This window comes from Ceratotherium simum, chromosome 10 (assembly GCF_057802395.1).
Source record: "Ceratotherium simum simum isolate JZ-2026a chromosome 10, ASM5780239v1, whole genome shotgun sequence".
NCBI classification, from domain to species: domain Eukaryota; kingdom Metazoa; phylum Chordata; class Mammalia; order Perissodactyla; family Rhinocerotidae; genus Ceratotherium; species Ceratotherium simum.
Genome location: NC_141909.1, coordinates 60,832,259 through 60,857,674, shown reverse-complemented (window position 1 = coordinate 60,857,674; position 25,416 = coordinate 60,832,259). Strand labels below are relative to the sequence as shown.

General features: G+C 38.1%; 2 protein-coding genes across 9 annotated transcripts in view; one reads left to right on the top strand and one right to left on the bottom strand.

Moving 5' to 3' along the window:
- RCBTB1 (RCC1 and BTB domain containing protein 1) overlaps positions 1-25,416 on the top strand; it is an 82,270-nt gene that overhangs the window by 32,737 nt on the left and 24,117 nt on the right. For 4 of the 7 annotated variants that reach the window (XM_087436075.1, XM_014790008.2, XM_004433668.3 and 1 more), the window contains exons 7-13: positions 420-527; positions 923-1,065; positions 2,079-2,269; positions 5,718-5,844; positions 7,928-8,079; positions 8,703-8,833; positions 15,098-17,385. In XM_087436075.1, the coding sequence (XP_087292201.1) occupies positions 420-527; positions 923-1,065; positions 2,079-2,269; positions 5,718-5,844; positions 7,928-8,079; positions 8,703-8,833; positions 15,098-15,238 (993 nt within the window). In that variant the 3' untranslated portion in view covers positions 15,239-17,385. The other 3 variants (XR_015553422.1, XR_015553423.1, XM_087436076.1) reach the window with 3 other exon arrangements.
- SETDB2 (SET domain bifurcated histone lysine methyltransferase 2) overlaps positions 19,282-25,416 on the bottom strand; it is an 80,322-nt gene continuing 74,187 nt past the window's right edge. For both annotated transcript variants that reach the window (XM_087436073.1, XM_087436072.1), the window contains 4 exons: positions 25,027-25,090; positions 24,204-24,335; positions 22,743-22,814; positions 19,282-20,196 (listed from right to left, as the gene is read on the bottom strand). In XM_087436073.1, the coding sequence (XP_087292199.1) occupies positions 20,042-20,196; positions 22,743-22,814; positions 24,204-24,335; positions 25,027-25,090 (423 nt within the window). In that variant the 3' untranslated portion in view covers positions 19,282-20,041. The remainder of the gene's footprint in view (positions 20,197-22,742; positions 22,815-24,203; positions 24,336-25,026; positions 25,091-25,416) is intronic.

Sequence of the window (25,416 nt, the reverse complement as noted above, 5' to 3'; positions counted from 1 at the left end):
AGTGCCTTGATTATGTCTCTATTATAGCACTTGCCACCTGGCTGCAAAAAATTTGCATATGTCCATCTCCCTTGTTAAGCTGTGACCAAAAACTTATTCCTCGTATCTTGCACAATGTCCTGACGTAAAATAGGTGCTTAATAATTGTTGATGAGCCTCAGCTTACTCATGTATAAAATAAAAATTAGTGACTTGCCCAGGGCTGTCCAACTAGTAAGTTATGGAGTAGGAACTGCCAAACTCTGTCATCCCCACCCCTAAAGCATCTTCTATTTGGAGATCAGTGTAGGATCACATAGCGTAGAATATGGGTGTTGGAGTGAAGAAAGTGTACTCGATTTGTTTAGACGGACTGCATTTTTACCTCTTCCCTCTCACTAGCAGTTTGAAAAGCCTGTTCTCTCCCTTCTCTCCCTAAGGTGTATGGATGGGGTTACAATGGCAATGGTCAGCTGGGCTTGGGAAACAATGGCAATCAGCTGACCCCTGTGAGAGTGGCAGCTTTGCACAGCGTGTGTGTGAACCAGGTACGTGTGGTGGACTCTTAGCTGCTGGTCCCCATCTATCTTCCCTGCTCTGACTTGGAGGAATGTTGAAGATTTACTCTTCAATAAATCTTTTCAAACAATACCCTGTACCTTCATCTTCCACATTTAATATTATGTTCTCTCTAAATTCCCACCATGAGAAGGAAGACTGTGGTGCTGGGACATCAATGTTGACAAGAAAAAAAAAGCTAGTGGAAAAATCCAGTGGTTTCAGGTTTAGGCTTTTCTAATGCTTTTTTAATGTTCCAGAGAATGTCAGTCCACACTTGATGATGAATTGGCATTCTGCAGAAGCTGGCTGTAATCGTTAGGTAGATGTTTTCCCTGCCCTTCCTGTTTTCCTGTTTATGGTAACCATTCAAATTTACTTGCAGATTGTCTGCGGCTATGCACATACTCTAGCACTAACAGACGAGGGCTTGCTCTATGCCTGGGGAGCTAACACGTATGGGCAGCTGGGAACTGGCAATAAAAATAACCTGCTAAGCCCAGCACACATCATGGTGGAGAAAGAAAGGTAACTTGGCTGTGCTGTGTCTTGAGATTGTGTGTGCATTGTGGACTTGGGACTGTATGTGCTGGAGCTGTGGTGTTTGGCTTTGTAGCTCTTCTGTTTATTAACATTCTCATTTTGAACAAAAGAGTTTGAGTACCAGCCAGAATGACCGTGAAGTTGATATGATTCTTGTGCAGCTTTCTAAAATAACGTCCTGTGATTGGTAGGCATTGGTATAATTCCTGCTGACTTCTTGTTGCCCATTTAGTAGGGAAGTAAAAGAGGGTCTATCACCTAGTTGAAATTCAAAGTGTAGTACAAAGTTTTCCTTTGCGCCAACTAAAACAACTCTAAATAAATAAAATCTGCCTTTGAAAGGACATTATCTGTTTAAATATTGATTTGATTTAATGTGTGTTACTGGAATAGATGCTTAATGTTTGTTCTGCCAAATTGTGAGATCTTAGCCACTGAGTTTTAGAATGTTGACTTCTGATTCCGGAACCCTGCCTAAGAGGCGTACTGAGAAATGTAGTACGTTTGGCTTGATGCCCAGTGGATTGGGATGTTCCGAGTCCATGACCCCTAGACCAGTGCTTATCAGCCTAATGAGTGTTCTGAGCTCTGGTAGGGGATGAGAGGAAAAGTTGTATTTGTAAGGAAATGATATGTTGGCGACAGTATTTTTTTTGCTGCTATCTAAGCCCCTAAAACTGTCAGGGCATTTTGTCAGAGTCCACTTTCCTCATTTCCTTTGGTTTCTAGTCCCTTTTTCCAGGTTTTCCTCAACAGTATGTTTTATTTATCCTAACTCAGAATGAGGTTAGGATGAGAAGTGGGGCGATGGGAAGGGGGAAATGCAGTGCTCTTGCTTCAACCTTGTGGTTTTGTCCATATGACTTGGCAGCTAATGTCCCTTGATCTTGGGCTGTTTTTTGAGGTGTTCCAAGCATGAACATTTCATTTACCTTGTGTGGTGTGCTGTAGGCTTTTGTGATAAAGAAGTGACAAGCATTTTTCTTAAAACTTTTCAGGGTAGTAGAGATCGCAGCCTGCCACTCTGCCCACACATCTGCTGCCAAGACCCAGGGAGGACACGTGTACATGTGGGGCCAGTGCCGGGGCCAGTCGGTGATCCTGCCGCACCTCACCCACTTCTCCTGCACTGACGACGTGTTTGCCTGCTTTGCCACGCCCGCCGTCTCGTGGCGCCTCCTCTCTCTAGGTAAGAAAGCTCAGGGCTACTTCCACCCAGAAAGAAGGGTACTATCAGCTGACCAGTTTTCCTGCATATTTGCTGATTATCGGCTCTTTTAGGTTCCAGAATGTTTTCTTCTCCATTAGCTTTAATACATTTTCCCAAATTAGATTTGCATAATAGAATATATTCATATGTGATGAAATATTATATGGTCTTATTATTTTCTCCCCTTAAATGCTTTCATTTTAATTGAGGTGAAATTCACATACATAAAATATAATCATTTAAAGTGTACAATTCAGAGGCAGTTAGTACATTCACAGTGTTGTGCAACCACCATTTATATCAAGTGGTAAAACATTTTCATCACCCTAAATGAAAACCCCATATGAATTGAGCAGTCACTCCCTATTCTCCCTTTCCCCCAAGCACTGGCAACCACCAATTTGCTTTTCGTTTCTATGGATTAACCTATTCTGGGTATTTCATATAAGTGGAATCATACAATATGTGACCTTTTTTGGTCTGGCTTCTTTTACTCAATGCTTTTGAAGCCCATCCATGTTGTAGTATATATTAGTATTTCATTCCTTTTTATAGCTGAATAATGCTCCATCGTATGTATATACCACATTTTGTTTATCCATTTGTCTGTTGATGGACACTTGGGTGGTTTCCACCTTTTGACTATTGTGAACAGTGCTGTTATGAACATCCATGTACAAATATTTTAGTAACCTGTTCTTAAGTGCTTTTGTTATACTAAATTTATTACATAATTCAATACAATATGAACCAAAAGTGAACTTTAAAAAAAGTAAAGAACTTGTGGTTTTTAAGGTGACATATTAACTCTACTTTCTTTCTTTTTCTTTCAGCCAGTCTCTTGAATAGTTTTATTTCAAAAGTGCATCAAAACAGAGGTTTTTATAAAGGGTAGTGAAATTCAGGGTGATCTTTGGTTACATAATCTGTCCTTTTTTGAATATTGTTTTCTTTAAGAGTCCATTATTGATCAAAGATATTAAAATGTTGTACAGCTGAATAGTCATTAACTGGATGATTTTAATTTCTTTTCCTTTTATTTCTTGTTCATTTCTTTTTGCTAATGCATTTCTTTATTTTTTAAATTTTTTTTTAATTTTTTGTGAGGAAGATCAGCCCTGAGCTAACATCCATGCTAATCCTCCTCTTTTTGCTGAGGAAGACTGGCTCTGAGCTAACATCTATTGCCAATCCTCCTCCTTTTTTTTTTTCCCCCCAAAGCCCCAGTAGATAGTTGTATGTCATAGCTGCACATCCTTCTAGTTGCTGTATGTGGGACGTGGCCTCAGCATGGCTGGAGAAGTGGTGCGTCGGTGCGTGCCCGGGATCTGAACCCGGGCCACCAGTAGCAGAGCGCACGCACTTAACCACTAAGCCACGGGGCCGGCCCATTAATGCATTTCTTCTAAGTTGTCCTTCATTTGTATGCAGAGAGAATAAGTGGGTCATGATGCCCTGTGTTTGAAAATTACTGTAGCTCTTGACAACCAAGGACTTGGGTTGCTCAGCAATTGATATTAAAGGCTAGTCTATAATATACATCGTGCTCAGGTGTGTCAGACGGCTGGCGCTGTCCCATCGTCAGGTGCCCAGTCTTTATGGTCGTGGGGGCAAGAGTATGTTTAGGAAGCGTTAAGCTGCTGCTCAACTTAAAGTGAAACAAATGGAACACTTCCAGGTTCTTTCGCTATAGTACAGTATTTGTTTTGCAGTGAACCTTGTGATTAGAAAAAATTTAGTTCCCAGAGTGGGACTATTGGGCGATAATCACACATATATGTATAGCACGCACAGTGAAAGCACTCTGTATGCATCTTCAGATTCCCGTGTACTACTTAACCTGGACCTGTTTGTAAAAGTCTTCCCAGGCTCTTGCATCTTAAAATGGCACAGACATCCTTTTCAGAACAAACGTCCTAACATTTTTGAGTGTTAAGTTTGGAAAAAATGTGGTCATTGGATATATCTCCCAGATAGCTTCTTTCCCTTCCACCCTCTAAAAGTCAGAAGTCTTTTTTTCCGCTCAGTTTATGATCTCAGCTGAGTATTAGGAAGAAGGTCAGAGGTGAATTCACACCTCTGAAGAATATTTCTTCTCCAAAAGGAAGTATTATACTTGTTGCCAGAAACCAAGAGGGGAAAGGTTATTTTAACCTGTTGACTAGATGCAGAAGTTGAGGCACTGATAAGAAGCTATTTTTTGGATGGGTGGGTAGCAATCTAGACCCCTGGACTCCTTGCTTAGTCATTTCCTTTCTTTTATTCACCAGGGATCCAGGTTACAGGGTCAGGGAAAGCCTGATTTTTGAGAGATTGTCCACTTTTCCTCCATAGCCAAGAGGGCTCTGCATTGTGGGAGTTGGGGAGGGCTGTGAGTTAAGGTCACAGGGCTTAGGTAAATGAGATTTCCTTGGGAAGTTCTGATAATAAAACTCATGGATAAGTTCATTTGTTAAATTTCAGCCTGAGTTTTCGCAGTTGTCCCTCCTCTAAGAGTTGCCCTGGTAACGCTAGGCTACTGAGAGACACAGCTCAGTTCTTTGAATGCCATTCTCATTTGGTGGGCAGTCGAAATGTGTCCCTCTGTCCATAGGACCTTCGTTCAGGGCCGATGAGGATCTCTGGAATTTTTTTATTTCCCCGTTAGTCGTCTTCTGCTTGTTTGTACATATAAAGCACAAGAAAGTGTTGCGTGAATTTGCACAAGTGCCTTTACTTTTCTTCCTAATAACACAATTCTGCTTACGTATAACCATAACAGCAATTCTGCTTCTTATTAGGCAATGTGATCACATTTTTGTAAAACTGTTCCCTTTGAGTATACATTGTTACTAAGTAAATTTGCTCTATTTTTAGATAGTATGTAAGGATTATTGTTTCTACATTAATTTTTAGGGTTAAGAGGGATGTTTAGATTCCAGATAACTAGGAAAAAGGGTTTCTCTGCATAAGGACATGACTCAGCATTACCACTTAAGTGGTGAGTTTGTTTTTTGACACTCCTTGAGTTGAATATACCAACCCCTTGAAACTACCCCAGAGCAGAGCAAAGGTGTTCTTAGTGTTTCAGTCAAGGAAAATTGATAAATTCTTAGTCTTAGAAGAGAACCACTCAAGTTTTGAGAGAGTGGTTATATAATCATAGACTACTTATAACTTTTTCTTTTTTTGAAAATACACATTTTTAATGTCTTAGTATGTAAGACTGGTATTTAGCCTTTCCAAATACATATTTTTTTGTGTACTGTATAGACTTAGGATACTTATTTTAATACTGTGAAATCGATTTGTTAAATAAGGCATGAACTCTTTTGAAAAAAATCTAATGGAATCATCTGTTATGCTAATGATTATCTTTTTGAAGTCTTTCAAATCTTGAGTATGTTTCCTGAGCTTCCTGTATTAATAATGTGTTTGTTGCCTTCAGAGCACGAAGACTTTTTAACAGTTGCAGAGTCACTGAAGAAAGAATTTGATAGTCCAGAAACTGCTGATTTGAAGTTTCGAATTGATGGGAAATATATCCATGTTCATAAAGCTGTTTTGAAAATCAGGTATTTTTGCATGAGCTTGGAGGCATCAATAACCTTACTTTCTTGCAATCTCCATTTCTTTGTTATTCCACAAAATGGGGGCTGATAAGAAATAGCCTTGGCAGTAGAGAGAAATGGCACAACTTAATATTTTTGCAGATAGTATCAGTCTACTCATTTTTGGAGAGTTCTGCGTGTGTGTGTGTGCACACACTCATGTGCCTTTTAGGAAAAGTGTAACACGGTAGTCTAAGTATTTCTCTATATTGTTTTTTAAGTGAAGAATCTTGTGAATACTTATTTCCATCAAAACATTTGTTTACGGGGTTTAAAAAAAATACAAAAGATTGTCAGTGAAAAGTACATATGTCCTCTTTTAATTAAAGATTCATTATCCCCAAGTAGAAGACTCTCATAGTCAGGAATGCTGGACTTCTGGCCCTGAGAGCCATCTAATTCCCAATTAAAGACATGTTCTTGGGATATAGTAAATGGCAGGAGTTTTTTGTATAAAGGTGATGGAACTTCATATTTGTTAATAAGTGTTTGGACTGTTGCTCAATGAGGCTGCCATTACAGAGAAAGAGGCCAGTCAAATCAGACCATTGAGAGTTAAACTGGCCGTTTACAAGTCTTTTTGGAAATTTAGTTAGAAACTTATTTACAAAATAACATGTTTTAAGGGAACTGAAAAGCCATATGTTATTCATTACTTAAGGGAGTAAGTATCTGAACGAAAGTATTAATTGAAGAGATGAACTGGAAATGATTCTATCTGTGAACCTATGGTCAGCCAGGCTATTCCCTTCATGTATCATTTTCTGACCCATTTTACCTATTATTTCTTGCTCAGATAGCTATTTCTTTTTACTTCTTAGATGAAGTAATTTCTTATGTAAGGAGAGCCATTCTTTTAGTATTCTGAGTGGATTTTGAAAATATTTTGTATTTATACCATATCTCATTTTAAAAGGATTTGAAAAGATGATTTTTTAAAAACTGTAAAGTTATGTTATACTTTAAGAAAATCTAATATTCAGAAATCAGTTCCTCATACAGGTGGATTGGTACATGTAAATACAATACAAAAAGACCCGCTTAGGTTTTCTTGAAATATGTGACTATCCTAGCAAACGTGTTTTATTAGATAAATTGGTAACAGGCTTGGGAGGAGAGGAACAGGGAGCAGGGCAAAGCACAGGAACAAAATAGGAGTGATGGCTGTTTTGAAGAGGAGTCAGAAAAGAAGGAAATTGTCATATAAGGTAAGGGAACAGTAATCAGCTTAAATGTAATCTAGTTAACGTTGAAAACAGTTTAAAGAATATGCTGATTACATGAAACAAAAAACAAATGAATCATTTAAATGATGTTATATAATCAAAAGTTTTAACTCTTGTTTCTTTTTTTAAAGGATTGCTGTTTTGCCAGCGTTTCCCATATATGGGACTGTTAAGAGATGAGACTTTTTTTTTTTTTTTAAGGAAGATTGCCCTGAGCGAACATCTGTTGTCAGTCTTCATCTTTTTATTTTTTCTCCCCAAAGCCCCAGTACATAGTTGTATATCCTAGTTGTAGGTCCTTCTAGTTCTTCTACGTGGGATGCCGCCTTAGCATGTCTTGATGAGCAGTGAGTAGGTCTGCCCCGAGGATCCGAATCAGCGAACCCTGGGCTGCCAAAGCAGAATGTGCGAACTTAACTGCTATGCCCCTGGGCCAGCCCCTGAACTCTCATTTCTGAATTTCCTGTAATTTCATTGTTTAAAATGCATTTCTGTAGAGCATCTTTTTAAAAAAACAAGTGAGCCAAAAAACTTGATCTGAATGGGGGCTGTCAAATGGAAACGGTAGTACTGCTTAAATGCTGAAGTGAATTGGTCTACATGTGATACTTAATATTTAACAGGAAGTATTCATCAGAAATGAAAGTGAGTGTACTTGAAAGGCACATATAAAGCCCTTGCACATGGAGTGTTTTTAGGATGCTAGCTACAGATTCATGATCCTGGAGTGTGCGAGCCCAAATATGTAGCACTTAAGGATACCTGTACTTTTTATCTGATTCCATCAACTTAATTAGGTAACTTTTGCTGTTCTGTTTTAGGTGTGAGCACTTTCGATCCATGTTCCAGTCTTACTGGAATGAGGACATGAAGGAGGTGATAGAAATAGACCAGTTTTCTTACCCAGTGTATCGTGCCTTTCTCCAGTACCTCTACACAGATGCAGTCGATCTGCCGCCTGAAGATGCTATAGGTACTTCAGCCACTTGGGACTGGCCAAGCCACATGGTCAAAATATATCTCCTCATGTTCTTATAGTATTGGAATGTAAAGTGTCAGGTTTATTGGATTTTACATGGTTTTTAAAAGATTTGAAGTAAATGTCTTTAAAAATATTATTGTGTAGATGTTAGCTCAGAGCCGGTCTTCCTCAGCAAAAAGAAGAGGATTAGCATGGATGTTAGCTCAGGGCTGATCTTCCTCACACACACACAAAAAAATTATTGTGTAGTCATCATGGTTAATAATTATGGACAGTTCATTTATGACTTTGGACTTATTTTAATTTTTTAAGACTGATGTTGTTAATGATTTAGCATATCATTTTGGAAACAAAATGAGAGAAATTCCATTTTTTCCCCTTCCTTTGTACTATAGAAGAAATTGTATAAAGTGAGTATGGAAGAGGAATGTTTTGGAGGTGGGGGAGATAAGGAGTAAAAAGAGAATTTATTTAATAAAATTCAGAGTATTATTCACTAAGAAACCTCTGCTGGTTTATCTACATAACTGTTCATCAAAATGAAATATATATGTGTAGATATTATGGGAAATTATCATAACCTTGATTTAACCTTTCACACTTTTTACTTTTAGGTCTTTTGGATTTGGCGACATCTTACTGTGAAAACAGACTGAAAAAACTTTGTCAGCACATTATCAAGCGAGGAATCACTGTGGAGAATGCCTTTTCATTGTTCTCTGCTGCAGTCAGATATGATGCAGAGGTAACATAACACAGCAGAGACCACAACCACCCTAAGTCCCCGCGTGCTCTGTCCCCCCTTTTTCTCGCATGAGGCAAGGAACGTGATGAGTAATTTCACTTCTGTTGTCAATGAACGGACTGATCCCTAAAAAATGAAATCTGGCCTCACTTGTTCATTCTCTGTTTGTAGTTTCAAAAATGATTGTTCCTCTACTTTCATTTTTAACTAAGAAAAGAAACTAGCTGAGGTCTCAGCAGCTGTACTGCAGGTTGGAATGTCAAGTGCCACAACTAATGGGACTAACAAACAGCATGTTTTAGTTTCAAGTATTTATCAAGGTCAGCGTATATATTTTTTTCAAGACCCACTTTCTTGTCTCCCCAGTTCTCCCCTGTCACAAGGCAAGGATGCTGTATGATTTATATCTGTGTATGCTCTGAAATTCTATCATTGTCTAGTCGTAACTCACAATTATTCATGTATGAAGAACTTGCTCTGGATTCCTTTTTGTTTGTTTGTTTTTGCACTGGATTGAATTCTTAGTCTGGGATTCATGGATCTCTAGAGAGTCTATGAATGAATGGGCTTTTGGAAGTCTGAAATTTTGTGTTCATGTGCATTTTCTTGAGGTTAAGAACCACAGCATCATCAGATTGTAAGCTCTTCATGAGCAGGAACTATATCTTATTCATCTATGTGTCTATAGTGCCTGGCACATAGTAGGTGCTGGATGATAAATGTTTGTTGAATTGAATGAAGCTCATACCACCTGAAGGATGCATCATGGGTGATTAGTGAATTGAAGGCTGGTATGGTTGGGTTTACAGACTCATAGACAATAAAAGGTAGAGAGTAATAGCTTTGGAGTTCAAGATATCTAGCTAAGGTATGCACCCCAAATGGCACAATTAGTCTGTTCTCATACGTATTTTGTCATCATATGACGAGGCAGAATACCTGGTATCAGGGAATTGACCAGACACCTGCAGAGATCTGCAGCTGTGGCCTCAGAGATGTGGTGGAGGATATACTTCATCTTTGTCACATTTAGGGACTGAAATGGACCATTATGTCTATATTTTCAAGATGTATCCTATTTTTGTTTGAGATTATATTATGATTATAAATATTTGATAAGGTCAAATATAGCTGACTTTATCTGTGGCTTGACAACAAAGGGAATCAAAGTAAATCATTTCTAATAGGAAATGGAAGTATAGTTTTTTTTCCTACCCTTTTTGTGACACCATGAACTTCTTTATTAGAAGTGTTATTTCCTTAGATTTCATTTCCACCCAATGATATAATTTTAAATTGGTTGATGACTTTTCTCTCCATTTGGTGGTTGATTTTATTTATTTATTTTTTTTTGTGAGGAAGATCAGCCCTGAGTTAACATCCATGCTAATCCTCCTCTTTTTGCTGAGGAAGACTGGCTCTAAGCTACCATCTATTGCCAATCCTCCTCCTTTTTTTTTTTCCCCCAAAGCCCCAGTAGATAGTTGTAAGTCATAGTTGCACATCCTACTAGTTGCTGTACGTGGGACACGGCCTCAGCATGGCTGGAGAAGCGGTGTGTCGGTGTGCGCTCGGGATCCGAACCCGGGCCGCCAGTAGCGGAGCGCGTGCACTTAACCAAGCCACGGGCCAGCCCGGTGGTTGATTTTAGAATCTTCTCTGTCTCTCCACACTCCTCCTCACAGCTAATGAGTTCCGTAGTCTTGGGATTAGGATCCTGCTAATCGACTAAAACCCCTCAGAACCTCCTGGGCAGAGGCAAACATCTCGGCTCTAGTTGCTGGAAATCCCTTCCTCACTTGCATCTAAAATCTACCCCAGAAAGTTTATAGAAAAAGCCTTATGCCACTTCTACCCATGCCAGCTGATCATTTCCTTTACTAGTTTTCATTTTTCTCATATTAAATATAAATTGCATTAAAAACTGGCCCTTATTTGAGACCACAGGTGCACGTGATTCCCCAGAGTCTGTCACAGTGTGGGCATATAGTTGGCACTCAAAAATATACGTTGAGTTGAATGAATGAATGAATATACTTGAAACACCTCGCCATGAAGGTGTGCTTTTTAAAAAATGTAAAAGAAGTACTTTTACATTTTATTTCTTTAATGCTATAGAATGTAGTAAGTAATACTTTAGAATATAAAAATGAAACCTACTTACTATATCTATTAGTTAATGAGAAGACACTACTAAGTTGGATTTGAAATTAACTGGGAAAATGATTATTTTCAGAAGCTCAACTTGGGCATACTAGATGACTTCCCTTTCATTCTGTGGGTTGAAATGCTAGAAGATGGCAACTACCTGCTTCTCACGTTTCTTCTCTTTTCTATAAAAGTTATCGTGGTTCCTCCATACCCTCTTTTGAGAAGATAATTTTGAAGCAAATGTACACACATAAAACCAAAAAAAATGTATTGACTCCATAGTTCTGAGGATTTTAAAAAGTAGGCTGAATTGTTGTGGAACCCTTGCATTATGAATGCATTGTCAGACTTTCTACGGGTTTTAATAGAGTAAAGAAAGCCTTGGAGAAGGAGCACTCAAATATTCCTGTAGTACAAACCCAAATAAATATTGACATCAAGGGAGAAAATGTCAATAAAACATTGTCTAAAGATAGTTCTGTATCACATTATAAAGATTTTGAAATGCTTCTATTTATAGTGTTTCTTTTCAGGAAATTTTTGTTTTCTATGTATATTTGAACATTAGGAGAAACTAGGGAAGTATTATTTGTTTAACCAGAGCAGAGAACTTTCCAGAAAATCCTACTTGCTGAGCAACTTACATCTTAGAATTTTGCTTTTGGTGGGAGGTAATAAACATGAGCCCAGGAATCTAATTCCGAAATTAGTTTGGGATATGAGTATTGGAAAACTTTGTGCTAAAGCCATATGTTCAGCATTTTTATCTTCTGTCAGAGGGACAAATTAAAAGTTTTCAATGATCAGTAGACTGTAAAATATTTTTGGGGTAGTGAGAGAAAGCACCTTTAGTTTTTATCATATGGTAAGACATTTCAATACATTCTAGAAAACAAAAAACAAAACCCACTTAGATCTGGAATCTTTTTTACTTGATATACTATAAAATGAATTCCAGACTTGATTTTTGGGTTTTGTTTTGTAATTGCTTCAACTAAGTTTGGACAGAGTCAGGTGTGGTTCACAATCTTACCATCTGGAATGTGTCTCAAGAGGGGCTGGTGACTCAGGCAACCTGTCTCACTCTGGCCAAGTGGCCTTCCACAAGAAGTCTTAGCATTCTATCTTAGCTATCTTAAGCTTGGGATTTTAGGACTGGATAAGAACTCCATTAAAGGCCGCATTAGCATTTTAAAAATGTGGATATTGAGACCATCTATTCTCTGTGGTTTTTATTATTAAAGAAAACCTGTGGAAAGGAAAAACAACTTATTTTCAGAGTATGTATAGGGATTGGAATAATTTAATCAAAAATTTTGGAATGAATTTATAAATTATTTCAGAAGAGCAATTTTGTATTTTGATCTTCCTTGCTAATTACAGCAAATCTGGTATTTTATCTGATTTGCATCAGAACCACTTCATAATAATTTCACTGCAAAATGTCATAAATGTGGACTCTAGTTTCTAGAATACCAAGAATCCTGTATTAGACTCCTTGATTTTATATCCTCTCCCACTTCCCTGTTCCATGGGCCTTGAGAAGACCCTCATTCTGTTATGAGCGTTTGTCATCTACTGGTCAAGTGATCCTTCTCGTCCTTCTTGGAAATGTCTTCTTTAAAGCCTGGCAGTTCTGTTAATAGTTGGCTTATTAGTTGGGTAAGAGTTGAATTTTCTAAGTAATTGAAGATCTGATCCTTTGCAGAATGAGGTGAGGAGATCATGTAGGTTCTTACAGTATTTAAGAATTATCAGAAGGGTGTTTGTCTGATTCATACTCAAAGACAAACTGGCTTAGGGCATTGGCTGCTGAGCGAGTCTGTTTGGTGGTGTCACTCTCTGGTTCATGCAAATGAACTTGCAAATTCCAATTTCTCTCGCTCCAGGTGCGTTCAATGCTTCCTTTTCCATGGATCTGCCTTAATCAAGGTTCAGTTAGGGCTGGACCAGTGGTGTAGTGGTTAAGTTCACATGCTCCACTTCTGCGGCCCCAGGTTCACGGGTTTAGATCATGGGCACAGACCTACGCACCACTCATCAAGCAGTGCTACATACAAAGTAGAGGAAGATCGGCACAGATGTTAGCTCAGGGCTAATCTTCCTCACCAAAAAAAAAAAAAAAGGTTCAATTAGTTATTTAAACAACCTAGATTTAGATTATTTTCAGCATTCTGTAGTTAATATTTGAAGCTGTTAAACATTTGTTGAATACTGAGAAATCTCACCAATTCCAACTAATTGGAGGGGAAGGTAAGGCAGTTTGATAGAATGTTTTCATAGATTTAGGAACTGATTCATAATTAGAAGCACCAGTTATATACCTATACTATATAAAAAAGTCCTTAAAGTTTATACTCAAGGTAATCTGTACAATTAGTACACTGAATAAGCTCTTTCATGTATAGTACAAAGATCTTGAAATCTAAATTAGTAGACATAGAAGTGACAAAGGTTTTACAATGCCAGAATTTGGTACACTCTTCTTTTCCTTTGAATTTGAAATTATATAAGTAAAGCTTAATATTTAAAGATCTTTATCTGATACGTTACATGGTTTGAAGAACTTTCTGTGCTCATGACTGGCTACCTCTTCCTAAGTTATCTGTAGACAAACTAGTTTTCTATTTTTGATAAATAAGATTAAAATGTGACTTATCTCCCTTTGGAATATAATTTAGTCCCTTGAGCTATTAATTAACCATTGGGTTATAATACCAGGAGTAGTGCTTTTTCTTTAATATTTCTCTGAGAGGGAATGTTTTATATAGTTTAACATTTTAGTTTATTATAAGACAGAGAGCATTCAGCCCACTGGGAATCTCTTAAAAAACATGGATCCGGAGATTGTCCTAACATTTTTAATGCATCTTGAATTATCTAGAAAACAAAACTCTGGCAGCAGCTGATACACATTAGTTGTGGTTTATCTCTTACTGATTATATGACTGGAAGGGGGCATCTTTCAGCTAGAAACAAAGGGACCCTTGGAATAAGGAAATATTTGTTGGCTGGGTCTGCACTGAGAGAACAGGAAAGAGGTGTGTCCATATGTTTGTGTGGGCCCTTCCCCACTCTGCCTAAAATTCTCATTTCATGGTGGCTGGAAACGTGAAGCCAAGACCCTGCAGTTTAAATGTTGAGTTTCTGGTTTGAAAGAACCCTGAGTGTTGACCTTCAGTATAGCCAGCCAAGTTATAAAAATCAAGCTATTTGTGATAAGAGCTTTTAGTGTGATTTGCTTTTATATACTTAGTCTTTGTATACATTCCAGGTGCCTAATTGATTTCGTAAATATACATTCCAACATTTGAAGGAACAGACGCCATTATAGGAGAGTTTTGCTGGGGATGAAAGGATGTATCAGCATAGGCAGAAATAGATTTATAAATTGTTCTGGTTTGCCACTTGTATATGTTCCTTCCCTTCTGAATGTTGGTGGTTGGTGACTTCCATTTGTCTGACTGAAAAATCCAATCTGTGACTCTTCTTCACTGGATTGACTATCTGAGAAATTAGTGTGCTAGAAGTTGTAGTATATTCTTTGTGGCTTTAAAAGTGAAGGCATTTTTACTTTAGAAGAGCATGGAAGTGAATTTAAGGTCCTTGGAATTTTTTTTTAATGTGTCACTTTACGTTCTCTAAATCTCTTCATCACTTTTCTATTTCTTAAAGTCTTCTCTTCCTTAAACTAAATAATCCACATCTTAATTCCTTTCTCTGACTTCTTGAATGTGGTAAAACATATGATAATCGACTAAAGTTGCTTTCAGCTTTTTAAAACAATGTCTGTAAGTATGAGTAGACCATGTGGTAACCATGAGGAAACTTTCCCCCACAGACTGTGTGTGTGTCTGTCTGTCTGTCTGTCTGTTCTGAAGGGTCAGATTTGAGGTAGCAGAGTCGTTGCTCTTACTGTGTTCTGAGTAAATAGTATGTTTTTCTGACACCTGCCTGTGGTCACTTGTTAGCCTAGTTTGAGGTTTCTGGCCTCGAATATTTTTTCTAGGGGAGGGTAAGAGATTTGGGGTGAGGGGTTTGGAGAGAAGTAATTCAATCAAAGTTAATAAAAAAAGGCCTCTTCTTGTTTTTATTTTTGTTGTATGTGTCCAGGATTTAGAAGAATTCTGCTTTAAGTTTTGCATCAATCATTTGACAGAAGTTACACAGACTGCAGCATTTTGGCAAATGGATGGCCCTCTGCTAAAGGAATTCATTGCTAAAGCCAGTAAATGTGGAGCCTTTAAGAACTGAAGCCCAAGGCTGCTGGGTTTTGTGTGAGTGCTCGGGGCCGGGTATTGGGTGATGGTGTGTCGTTGGTGCTCTACGGGTGATGCAGTTCTGCAGGTAAACAACCCATCAGGTGGTTTTTTCCCACATCTGAGACACCGTTCTCTGTGTAGGAATATATGTATGAAGGATCTACGGCTTTTCCTGAACCCATTTTAAACAATTCTTGTTTCCAGATATGTCTATTTTAATTGTGACCTTAGGTTGGCTGGAACATTGTACAAGGGTGAGAGTTTAGCTGGTTGTTTTTTTGTTTTTGTATTTGGGTTGAGGAACTGGTGAACTTGGGAAGAGGAAGTCAGTGGCAACTCTCCAGGCTCACATATCAGCAACCTTTTTGACACAAGGAGTTGGGATGGTTTGTGAGTTGTGAGACGAACATGGAGGCCCCAGCATGAATTGAAGATGCTGACTTTGGGGCCTGTTGAAGTGCTGCTTTAGCTGCTGCTTTGATAGCCTTACTGTGAAGGAATAGGTAAGATCGTGAGGCTTTTGTTTGTGTTTGCACTATTGATGACTTTTTTTAATTTCACGGTGTATCAAAATAATATTCAGTTTAATGAGTTAAACCTATTGAAATGATAATTATGTAAAGATAAATTTCTAGGTTAGCCAAGATTTCTCTTAAGACTTAAGCACATAAAGAGTGGTAATTTAGAACTCTCCGTGAAATGTTAATAATGAAAAAAACTTCATTTGGACAATGGTGAATATTTTATAAATTAGAATCTCCACTACTATCCAATTGTGTTTTATTTTATTAAGATAAAATTTGAGAACTCAAGTTTAAATTGCCCCTCCCCCTTTTCCCCTATAAATGCTAATTGTAAGAGGGAAATAATGACATATTCATTATACTCTGGCCTTCCTAAATTATGGCTGCTAAATCAGATCTGCTACATGTGACTCAAAGAAGTGGTTCTTAAACCAGCTATTTTTACAGGACTTAATGGACTTCGTTTTCTCTCTTTTATCTATGCAAAATGCCATCACAAATTTGATTATTTGAAATTTCACCAGCTTTCACTATCGATTTTCCTCTCCTTTTAATTGTGTTAGGTATAATACTTAGCATAATTTAACTTTTTTCAAAGGATCAAATTATGGGGTTTTTTTTGGTCTGGTTATGAAGTGTGACTTTGGGAGGTAGGAATGCTCAACTCTGAGTTTTATCACTTGTGTCCTGTGAGCTTACGTTAAGAACAAAGCTTTGTTCTGCTCTCTGGCCCATGGACTCATTTCCGTTTGTGGGGGCTCCTTAGTGAACTCTGCTTCCTGCTTGGAAGGTCCCCCATCTGAACTTGGAGCTTCAATACATTTCAGAGCCAAATTAACAAGAAGGTGAAGAGACACTGCAGCTCCTGTTTTTAGCAGTGTTTTAAGTGTGTGGTGGGGGGGAGAGGGCGATGAGGGCCCAAAGATAGGAATTCATTGATAGGTGAAATAAATACAAACCTAGAAGTCCCAGCCCCTTTTTCTTGACCATGTCACAAGTGATTGAAGCCCAATGAATTATTAGTTTAGAATTAGTTCTGCAACACGATAGAATTTTTCTTACTAGGTTGATAAATGCACATTAATTTGATTATTAGCTGTGATGGGTAGTGTTTATAACAATGAATGTTCTGTAGGCTTATGATCTGGACAAAACAACTTCAGTAAGTTTACCATTGCTCTTACTTGAAAAAAAAAACTTCAAAAAAAGCACAAATTAAAGTAGTAAATTTCCATAGATCATTCATTCAACAAATATTTACTGAGTTCCTAATATAGGTAAAGAACCACTTTTCATATTAGATTACTGAGTAATTTGAGTATGTATGTAGTAAAGAGAACACAATAAGTCCTTCAAAAAGTACTTATCTTTTTTTTTTAATTCACTCTCTTATTTTTCTACTTGGTTTTGTTGTTAATCATAGCAAAAGATAAAAACTATTCTTTGAATTGCTTTCTTCATGATGTAATAATGAAAGCCAAAGTATTCATATTTCTTAAAATAGCCCTAAATGTACTCTTGAACTTCTTACTGGAACAATGTTTGCTACTCTAGCAGATAGGCTGTATTTATGTAATGTTTAGAATGACATATTAATAAATAAAGTAATCTCTTAAAACAGGCATGAAAAGTTGTTTTTCCCCCTCAAAAATCAGTAATACGCAGCCTTAAAAAGGAAGGAAATTCTGATTTGAGATGAACCTTGAGGACATCATGCTAAATGAAATAAGCCAGACACAAAAGGACAAGTCCTGTATGATTCCACTCATATGAGGTACCTAGAGCAGTCAAACTCATAGAAATGGAAAGTAGAGTGGTGGTTGCCAGGGCCTGTGGGGAGGAGGGAATGGAGAGTTAATGTTTAATGGTCACAGAGTTTCAGCTGGGGAAGATGAAAAGAGTTCTGTGGATGGATGCTGGTGATGGTTGCACAACAATGTGAATGTACTTAATGCCACTGAACTGTACACTTAAACATGGTTAACATGGTAAATTTTATGTGGATTTTGCTACAATTTAAAAAAAAATCGGTACTATGATTCTTAGCAGGTATCAGGCTAAAAACAGATACCACCACAAACATGTCAACTGTTTCTCAGCTACCCCCCCCCCCCCAGAAATCCTTTGGTTTTACTCCTGCTGAAAGAAAGTACAATTAAACTATCATAACAGAAAAATGTATCTTGATCCTTTGAGGTACTTATAAATGAAGGGAAAGACATAGTCCCTTGTTAGGAGAGAGGAGAGAGGTTTAGGAATTAACAACACAATAACATATTTATAAACAGCTTTTCCTAATAGTCAGTGAGAGAAACCTAACAGAGTTAATATGAGAAGCAGTTGTTCTGAACTTGGTTCAGAAGACTTTTGTGCAGTGCAGGGGAAAACATAAAGTGTCCTTTTAGCTCATTTCCAGAACAACTGGTAAGTGGCACAAGCAAAGACTTAGAGGTGGGGGCTCATGAGCCTTCCAGAGATCACCATAAGCAAGTTAGTTTGGTTAGAATGGAGAAAATAAGCCAGGGCCCATTAGGAGGAGACATCGTCCAGGGGAGAGTGTGTGTGTGTGTGTGTGTGTATGTACACTTATTTCCCACGGTGCCAGGTCTTGTGCCCTGTGCTTCACATTTTCTTTTTTAGTGCCCACATTTTGTACCATAAGGTAGGCAGAGTTAGGCTCAGATAGAGTAAATAATTGGGTTACAGTTTCTCAGTAGTAAGTGACATAGCTAAAGTACAAACCTGGGTCTAACAGTTTGCCCAATATTTGCCTCCTTTGTGACTGCCAAACACATGTTGCTCCATGGTGCCAAATTACCTACTGTGAATGACAGATTAAATATGAAAGCAAAGTGGGAGACAAAGGTTTTCTTTTAAAGATCATGACATCAAAACTATTACTCAGATAAGCTTTCTATAGGAGGTGCTATTGGGAGGAAGCTGAAGTTACAGTAAATATCTATTCCAGGGGAAATCTTTAGTCATTGGATCTGGGATGGAGTCTTGGCTTCTGTAGTTTTTTAAGTGTCTCAGGTGATTCTGATGTGCAGCCAAATTTGAAAATCACTCATTTAGATTCTGTCCCTCAGGTAATGACGACTTAGGCTAGGGTTGCCATTACAACAGGACATGTTCTTTTTTATCTACATCATATTCTTCCTTCCACAGAAATTTTTTGAGTACTTATTACATGCCAGACACCATGCTGGGGACCCAGATCAAACTCATTTTGAAATGCAGCATTATTGTGAATCAGAGTACCATGATAAAAAATTGGAAATATGAATTTGAGGTCTTCAGGGGTCAGACATGGTGGTGGGGCATAAAAATCTTTATGGTATATTGTTAGGTTGAGAAAAGTCTTAACTATCAATTTTTTTTCATTCATGCATATTTCCACGGATCTTATTCAGGGAGTCCAGTTTAAATTTAAACGTTTATTTTGAAGATGATGTATGTGCATGTGGTGACTGTGGCTGGAAGAAATTTAAAAAGCAGACTTTGTGACAAGAACACAGGTAAATTTGGTACAAGTAAAGTAGAATATTCAAATTTATTATATGTAAGAGGCATTATGGGCTGGAACTAGTCTCAAAAGATAAGAAAAGTTAGTGCATTTATTCAGCAAACATTTGTTGAGCGTGCTGGGAATGTAATTGTGAGCAAAACACAGAATAGTGAGTTCCTGCCCTGAGACAGCTTACATTCTAATGGTGTAAGGTAAGGGACAGTGGGTTACACTGGGAAGTGATATGAAGGAAAAGTACTCTCAGATGGAGTAAGTGGGAGAACTGGTGTGATGAGATCTACAGGAGGAGCAGACAGAGAAGGGTTAAAGAGCAGTTAAAACTTCACGGCAGGATGTGCAAAGGCCCCAGGGGTAGGAGCACCTGGTGTGTGACTGGAATCAACTTAGATCCCTGGAGTGTGGGAGAGGTGGGTGGCAGTGCACCAACAGGAAGCCACTGCAGGATTTTCAGTGCAGAAGGTGGGAGAGATGGGAGGCATGATCCAATTGACTCAAGTAGACCTGAGAAACATTTTATTGGAGAGTGGAGGTAGAAGTGAGATGATAAGGGAGGGCAGTAAACACCCAGTCAGGCATGAAATGTCAATCAGCAAGAGGGTAAGAGCTGATGAGGATTGAAGGTTGCAGACCAGAGAGAGATGAGAGGCCAGGTCCTAAAGATGTGTGGCTTTCACAGGCCAGAACTCCAGTTTTGAGCCTGCTTGCAACTATGCCTGACTTCTGGCTTAGGAAATGGCGATCATTAAGAAGACAGAGAAGACACTGAAGTAGAACTTGATCTAAGGTCTCTGTTTTCTTGAAGAGAGCACAAGGTTTGTTTTAAGTCCCGAAGTAGCTCAATCTCTTCCTTCAGCTGCTGCTGCCTTTCTTCAGATTGATGAATTTTATTCTCTATTTCTATAAGAAGAAATAAAATGATTGATTTCAGATTATTCAGTAGTTTTATAAAGAATGTACTATTTCTAGCCCCTTTCACTTGTAAGTACACAATGCTGTGCCCCAAATGAGAACAATCTGGGGTCTCGTGAGCAGGAACTGGCTCTTTTATGCCTTTGCTTCCTCTTCTAATTCAGGATAGAATTCTAGCACTTTTCACACATAAAGCTGATCAGTAAATCTTTAAGATTTTGTATACATTCATAGCAGAACCACCTGTTGTATATCTTTGAGAACTCGAAAGCAGCGACTGTAGAACCTTCATGCTGCACTATATCCATTTGTGGAGAGATGATAATTGGAGAGCGCATGTGGTTAGAACATGAAGGAGAGGGGCAAATCTTCCATAAAAATGAATCCAATTTTTAATGTTACATAGAAGCTTTTGATTTTATTTAGAAATAGGAAGGCTTTTATTGTGGAAACTTAGGAAGAAGATACTTTAGTTAGGCTTTATAAATAACAATATTACTCAGTGGCCATGTCATTTTTTTTTTTTTTTGGAGGGGATCAGCCCTATGCTAACACCTGCCAATCCTCCTCTTTTTTTGCTGAGGAAGACTGGCCCTGGGCTAACATCCATGTCCATCTTCCTCCACTTTATAGGGGATGCCGCCACAGCATGGCCTGCCAAGCAGTGCGTCGGTGCATGCCCGTGATCCGAACCGGCGAACCCTGGGCCGCCGCAGTGGAGTGTGCACACCCAACTGCTTGCGCCACCAGGCTGGCCTCGGCAATGTCATTTTTTTAAAAAAACCTCATAATTGAAAAATGTTAAAACACACATAGATAATCTTTCTTTAGAATACCTATGTACCTGTAGTTAAATTTCTGGAACATTAGAAAGGCTAAATTAAGCAAGAGAGTCTTTATCAGTTGGGGTTTCAAAAGTTAAGCCTTTTATGTTGGTTCTCATGCAATTCCAAATAGTGTCCCCTCCTGGTGCCCCTACACCCCCCAAACACTACACTGTAGTGTTTATACTCCCAACTAACCCACCCAAGCAGTGACATGTGACATGTTCCAGACATGTAACTTTTATATGAAAGAAAAATAAACACAGATGCAAGTCCCCTACAAAATAAAGCTTTCTAGAAAAAGATTTTAAAGACTGCTTGTTAAAAAAATATGGATATCTCAATTAGCAGTATGCAGACCTTCTCAAGAGACTTTAAAAGATATATGATTTTTGGTAGATTTAAAAAAATATTTTCTGCTGATTATAAACATAATACAAAATTCACATAGAAATGTGTAATATAAAAACAAAAATGAGAAAGGCTTGTATCTATTGAGACAGGGATATGAACTAATATTTTCTCCACAAATTGTCCTAATACTATTTGCTGGTTAGACAAATACATGTATAGGAAAGAATAGAGTGTAGGGTACTGTGTTTGTGTGACTTCAGGGGGAGCCATCTGCACCAAATTCTGTGTGAATCTGTGCCCCCCAACTCCTGCTGGGATGTGCAGTGCCCAGCTGCCCAGCTGTGAGGGGCAGCCTTGATGGAGAAGTCAGATCAGACACATAAATAAGTGGAAATTTAGCCTGTTTTGAAGGCATCTTAAACAATGGTGAAAGGACCTACTCAATAAATGGTTGATATTTTATAGAAAGATTAAGTTTCTGCCCCTACCAGGTTTTCTTCTTTTTCAAAAATTTCTTGGCTATTCTTCCTCATTTTTTTTTTCCAATGAACTTTAGAATCAGTCAGTCACAACCCTCCCCACACCACTAGATTTGAAGATGAATGTTGGAGAATTTAAACTTGTATACATCATACCTTGTGAGAGGGTTACCACAGCCTCGCCACCTCAGAGCAGAGGCTGCAGGAAGCCTCACCAGTTCCTGCTGATTCCCAAACATGATGCCCAAATAATCTCCCATTTTGCAATCAAGTTTTTGTTGTTTTTTTTTTTTTTTGCTGAAGAAGATCTTTAGCCCTGAGCTAACATCTGTTGCTGATCGTCCTCATTTTTTTTTTCTTGAGGAAGAGTAGTCCTGAGCTAACATCTGTGCCAGTCTTCCTCTATTTTGTGTGTGGGACGCTGCCACAGCATGGCTGACGAGTGGTGTAGGTCTGCGCCAGGGACCCAAACCCGTGAACCCACACCACCAAAGCAGAATGTGCCGAACTTAACCACTACACTATGCGGCCAGCCCCTCTACTTTTTCAAATGAGTTTTTTCTGATTATGGAAGTATTGTGTGTATGCAGAAACGTGGAAAATACAATGCAGCACTAAAGACAAAAGAAATCACTATAATCCAGCCACCTACAGATTACTGTTTCCATTTTTTCTGTGTGCATGTGTGCCTCTCTGAATTTATGTATTTTTTTTTTCTGTGTGTGAGGGGATCATTGTTTTGTAATGAGCTTTTTCATTTAATAAAACAATGACCATTGTTCTAAAATATGATTTTTATCACTTGAATAGTATTATATTATTTCAACATATATGATAAATATTTATAGACTTTGCTGCTCAGTTATAACTCGTATACCTGCTTGAAAATTCACGAATATATCGTCAAACAATCTGCAGTCGAGAAGTGAAGTTCCAATTTCTTCATAGTCTGGAGGGAAAAGAACATTTTCAGTTTTAATTTAAATAATTTATATAGGCAGAAACAGCTCACAAAATAACCCAAAATAGGGAAGAGTAAACAGAGCTCCACTCCTGCTTCTAGAATGTCAGTGTTAGACTGCAGTAGCAGCAGCATCACCTGGGAGCTTGTCAGAAATGCAGGTTCTTAGCACCTCTGCTGAATCAGAACCTCCGGGGGCGAGGCCCAACTATCTGTTTTAACAAGCCCTCTAGGTGACTCTGAGGGGCATGTTTCAGTTTGAGAAGTGCTTGGTCTAGAGAAAAGAATAAATGAATAAAAGAATATAATGGGGCCAGCCCCGTGGCTTAGCGGTTAAGTGCGCGCGCGCTGCTACTGGCGGCCCGGGTTCGGATCCCGGGTGCGCACCGACGCACCGCTTCTCCGGCCATGCTGAGGACGCGTCCCACATACAGCAACTAGAAGGATGTGCAACTATGACACAAAACTATCTACTGGGGCTTTGGGGGAAAAAAAGGAGGAAGATTGGCAATGGATGTTAGCTCAGAGCCAGTCTTCCTCAGCAAAAAGGAAGAGGATTAGCATGGATGTTAGCTCAGGGCTGATCTTCCTCACACACACAAAAAAAATAAATAATGAATGAGCTTTTGGAAATGTTTGCTCTTAATTGCACTTTTTGGTTTTGTCCTATAGAAAATAATCCCTTTCAAATAATCCTATATTTTACATTGTTGCCTAAAATATAGACAGTCAAGCTTTTCCTTTTAAGATAGCTATGTTTATAATAAAGTTTTTAAGCTCATAATATAGGTTATAAGAAGGCGAAGTGGCTATCTACCTGCATGTACAAATGGAACTTTGGCTTCCCAAAGAGCTCTTTATGAAAGGTCATATTTAACTAAACCAAACATCAATAAAAACATTAAAATTACTTTTTTCTTCTATACTTTACAATACAGAAAAAGACAGTTGGTTTATTAAGGAATAGAAATTGAGTCAAATCAAAACTAACATAAGGCCATTCTCAGATCTTAGCAACAAGTGTGTCAGCAGTGGGGGGGGTGGGTGTGTGACTGAAGCTGGCTCTGAGCGTGCCTGTTCTCTTGGTCACTCTCAGTTATGCACCTCTGGAAAATACATCAAAACTTTAAGGGCATCAGGGTGTTTTTTACTAAATTACTGAGTTTGTCAATTACCCACAACCTGTTGATCTATAAAAGACAAGAGATCTGGAACAATGAATTTTATTAAAGAATGAGATAAAGAGGAAAAGAAAAAAGAAATAGCATGGAAGGAAAATGTGTAGTACTTTTTTGTTTTGTTTTGTTTTGTTTTATTTTGTTTTACATGTAAGTCTGGGAGAAGTCTCTATATGTAGAAATTTTGCTATTTCAGTACCTGATTCTGAAGTAGTCTTATCCATGAGTCTTTGCTGAATCAAATGAAGTTTGTCTAATATTTCTTCAAATAAATCATTAAGAAGCCCCGCTTCCTTACATTTCTTAAGAAAAGCAACTTTCACAATTGCATCTAAGAAGAAGAAGAAGATTTTAGAAGGAAATGGTCTGTCTTAGGGCAGCTATCATAAACCACTTTATGGTCACTTCTTCAGACCTTGCTAGTGGTGGATGAGCACTGTTAGTAAGATCATACAGACAGCACCTTTGTCTTTTCTATTAATTGTAATTTCATCATACCTCATTTTTTCTAGCTGAAACAATGAATGAAATGTTATAAAAAGTGAAAATAAAAACTTCTCTGCTTAGAATAATTATATGAACCAACAGGATTTTCTAAAATTTAGCTTCAAATCTTTGAGATGACAGCCTCCGTCATTTTTTCTGTCACAGTTACTGTGTGTCATTATAGAATATCTATTTCCTTAAAGAAGAGAAAGCTACAATTACTGGCTTCAGCTTCCTGGGGGCTCACGGTGTGAGGGGTGGCTCATCCCTGGATTCTGAGCTCAGGCAACCCTGGCTTCTATACCAAGAAGTGGATCCTTTCTTAATACTGAAGAGTGATGGACCATCCCAACCTAAGTTATTTTGATCTGCTGGAGTTATGATAGAATGGATAGTTACGATAAAAGATTTCTACTCTTATAATTAATTACGTAAATCTAGAAGAATAAAGTGGAATACCAACTTTGAAACACACAGGTCATCATTTTTGTAAGTACTGTAGATTATATTTGTTACAGACAAAACTTATAGCAAACCTGTGTGTCTGTCATCTTCATGCATTTGTTTTATGCCTCTATTGAATGCCGCTGCTTCAGGTGACTAGAAGGAGAGAAAAATCAAGATTACTTTACACTGATTTTATTGTGGGCATTTAACATTTCATAAAATGAAAACCAATCTTTTGTTGTGCATAATTCAATGATATGCCTTTGGTGAAAATCATGCGCCACGTTCATCTATAAACATCAAACGTATTTTTGTTTTGTATAACAAAAACATCAAGAGGTGTGACAAGCATCCTCCTGTATAATCAGCAAGAGGTAAAGGTTGCTGGCTCCTATTAATTTAGTTTATATGAGCTGATGTGTAAAAGAACTGTTTCAAAGCCCCAAAACATTTTCATACACTTTACACATAATAATCCT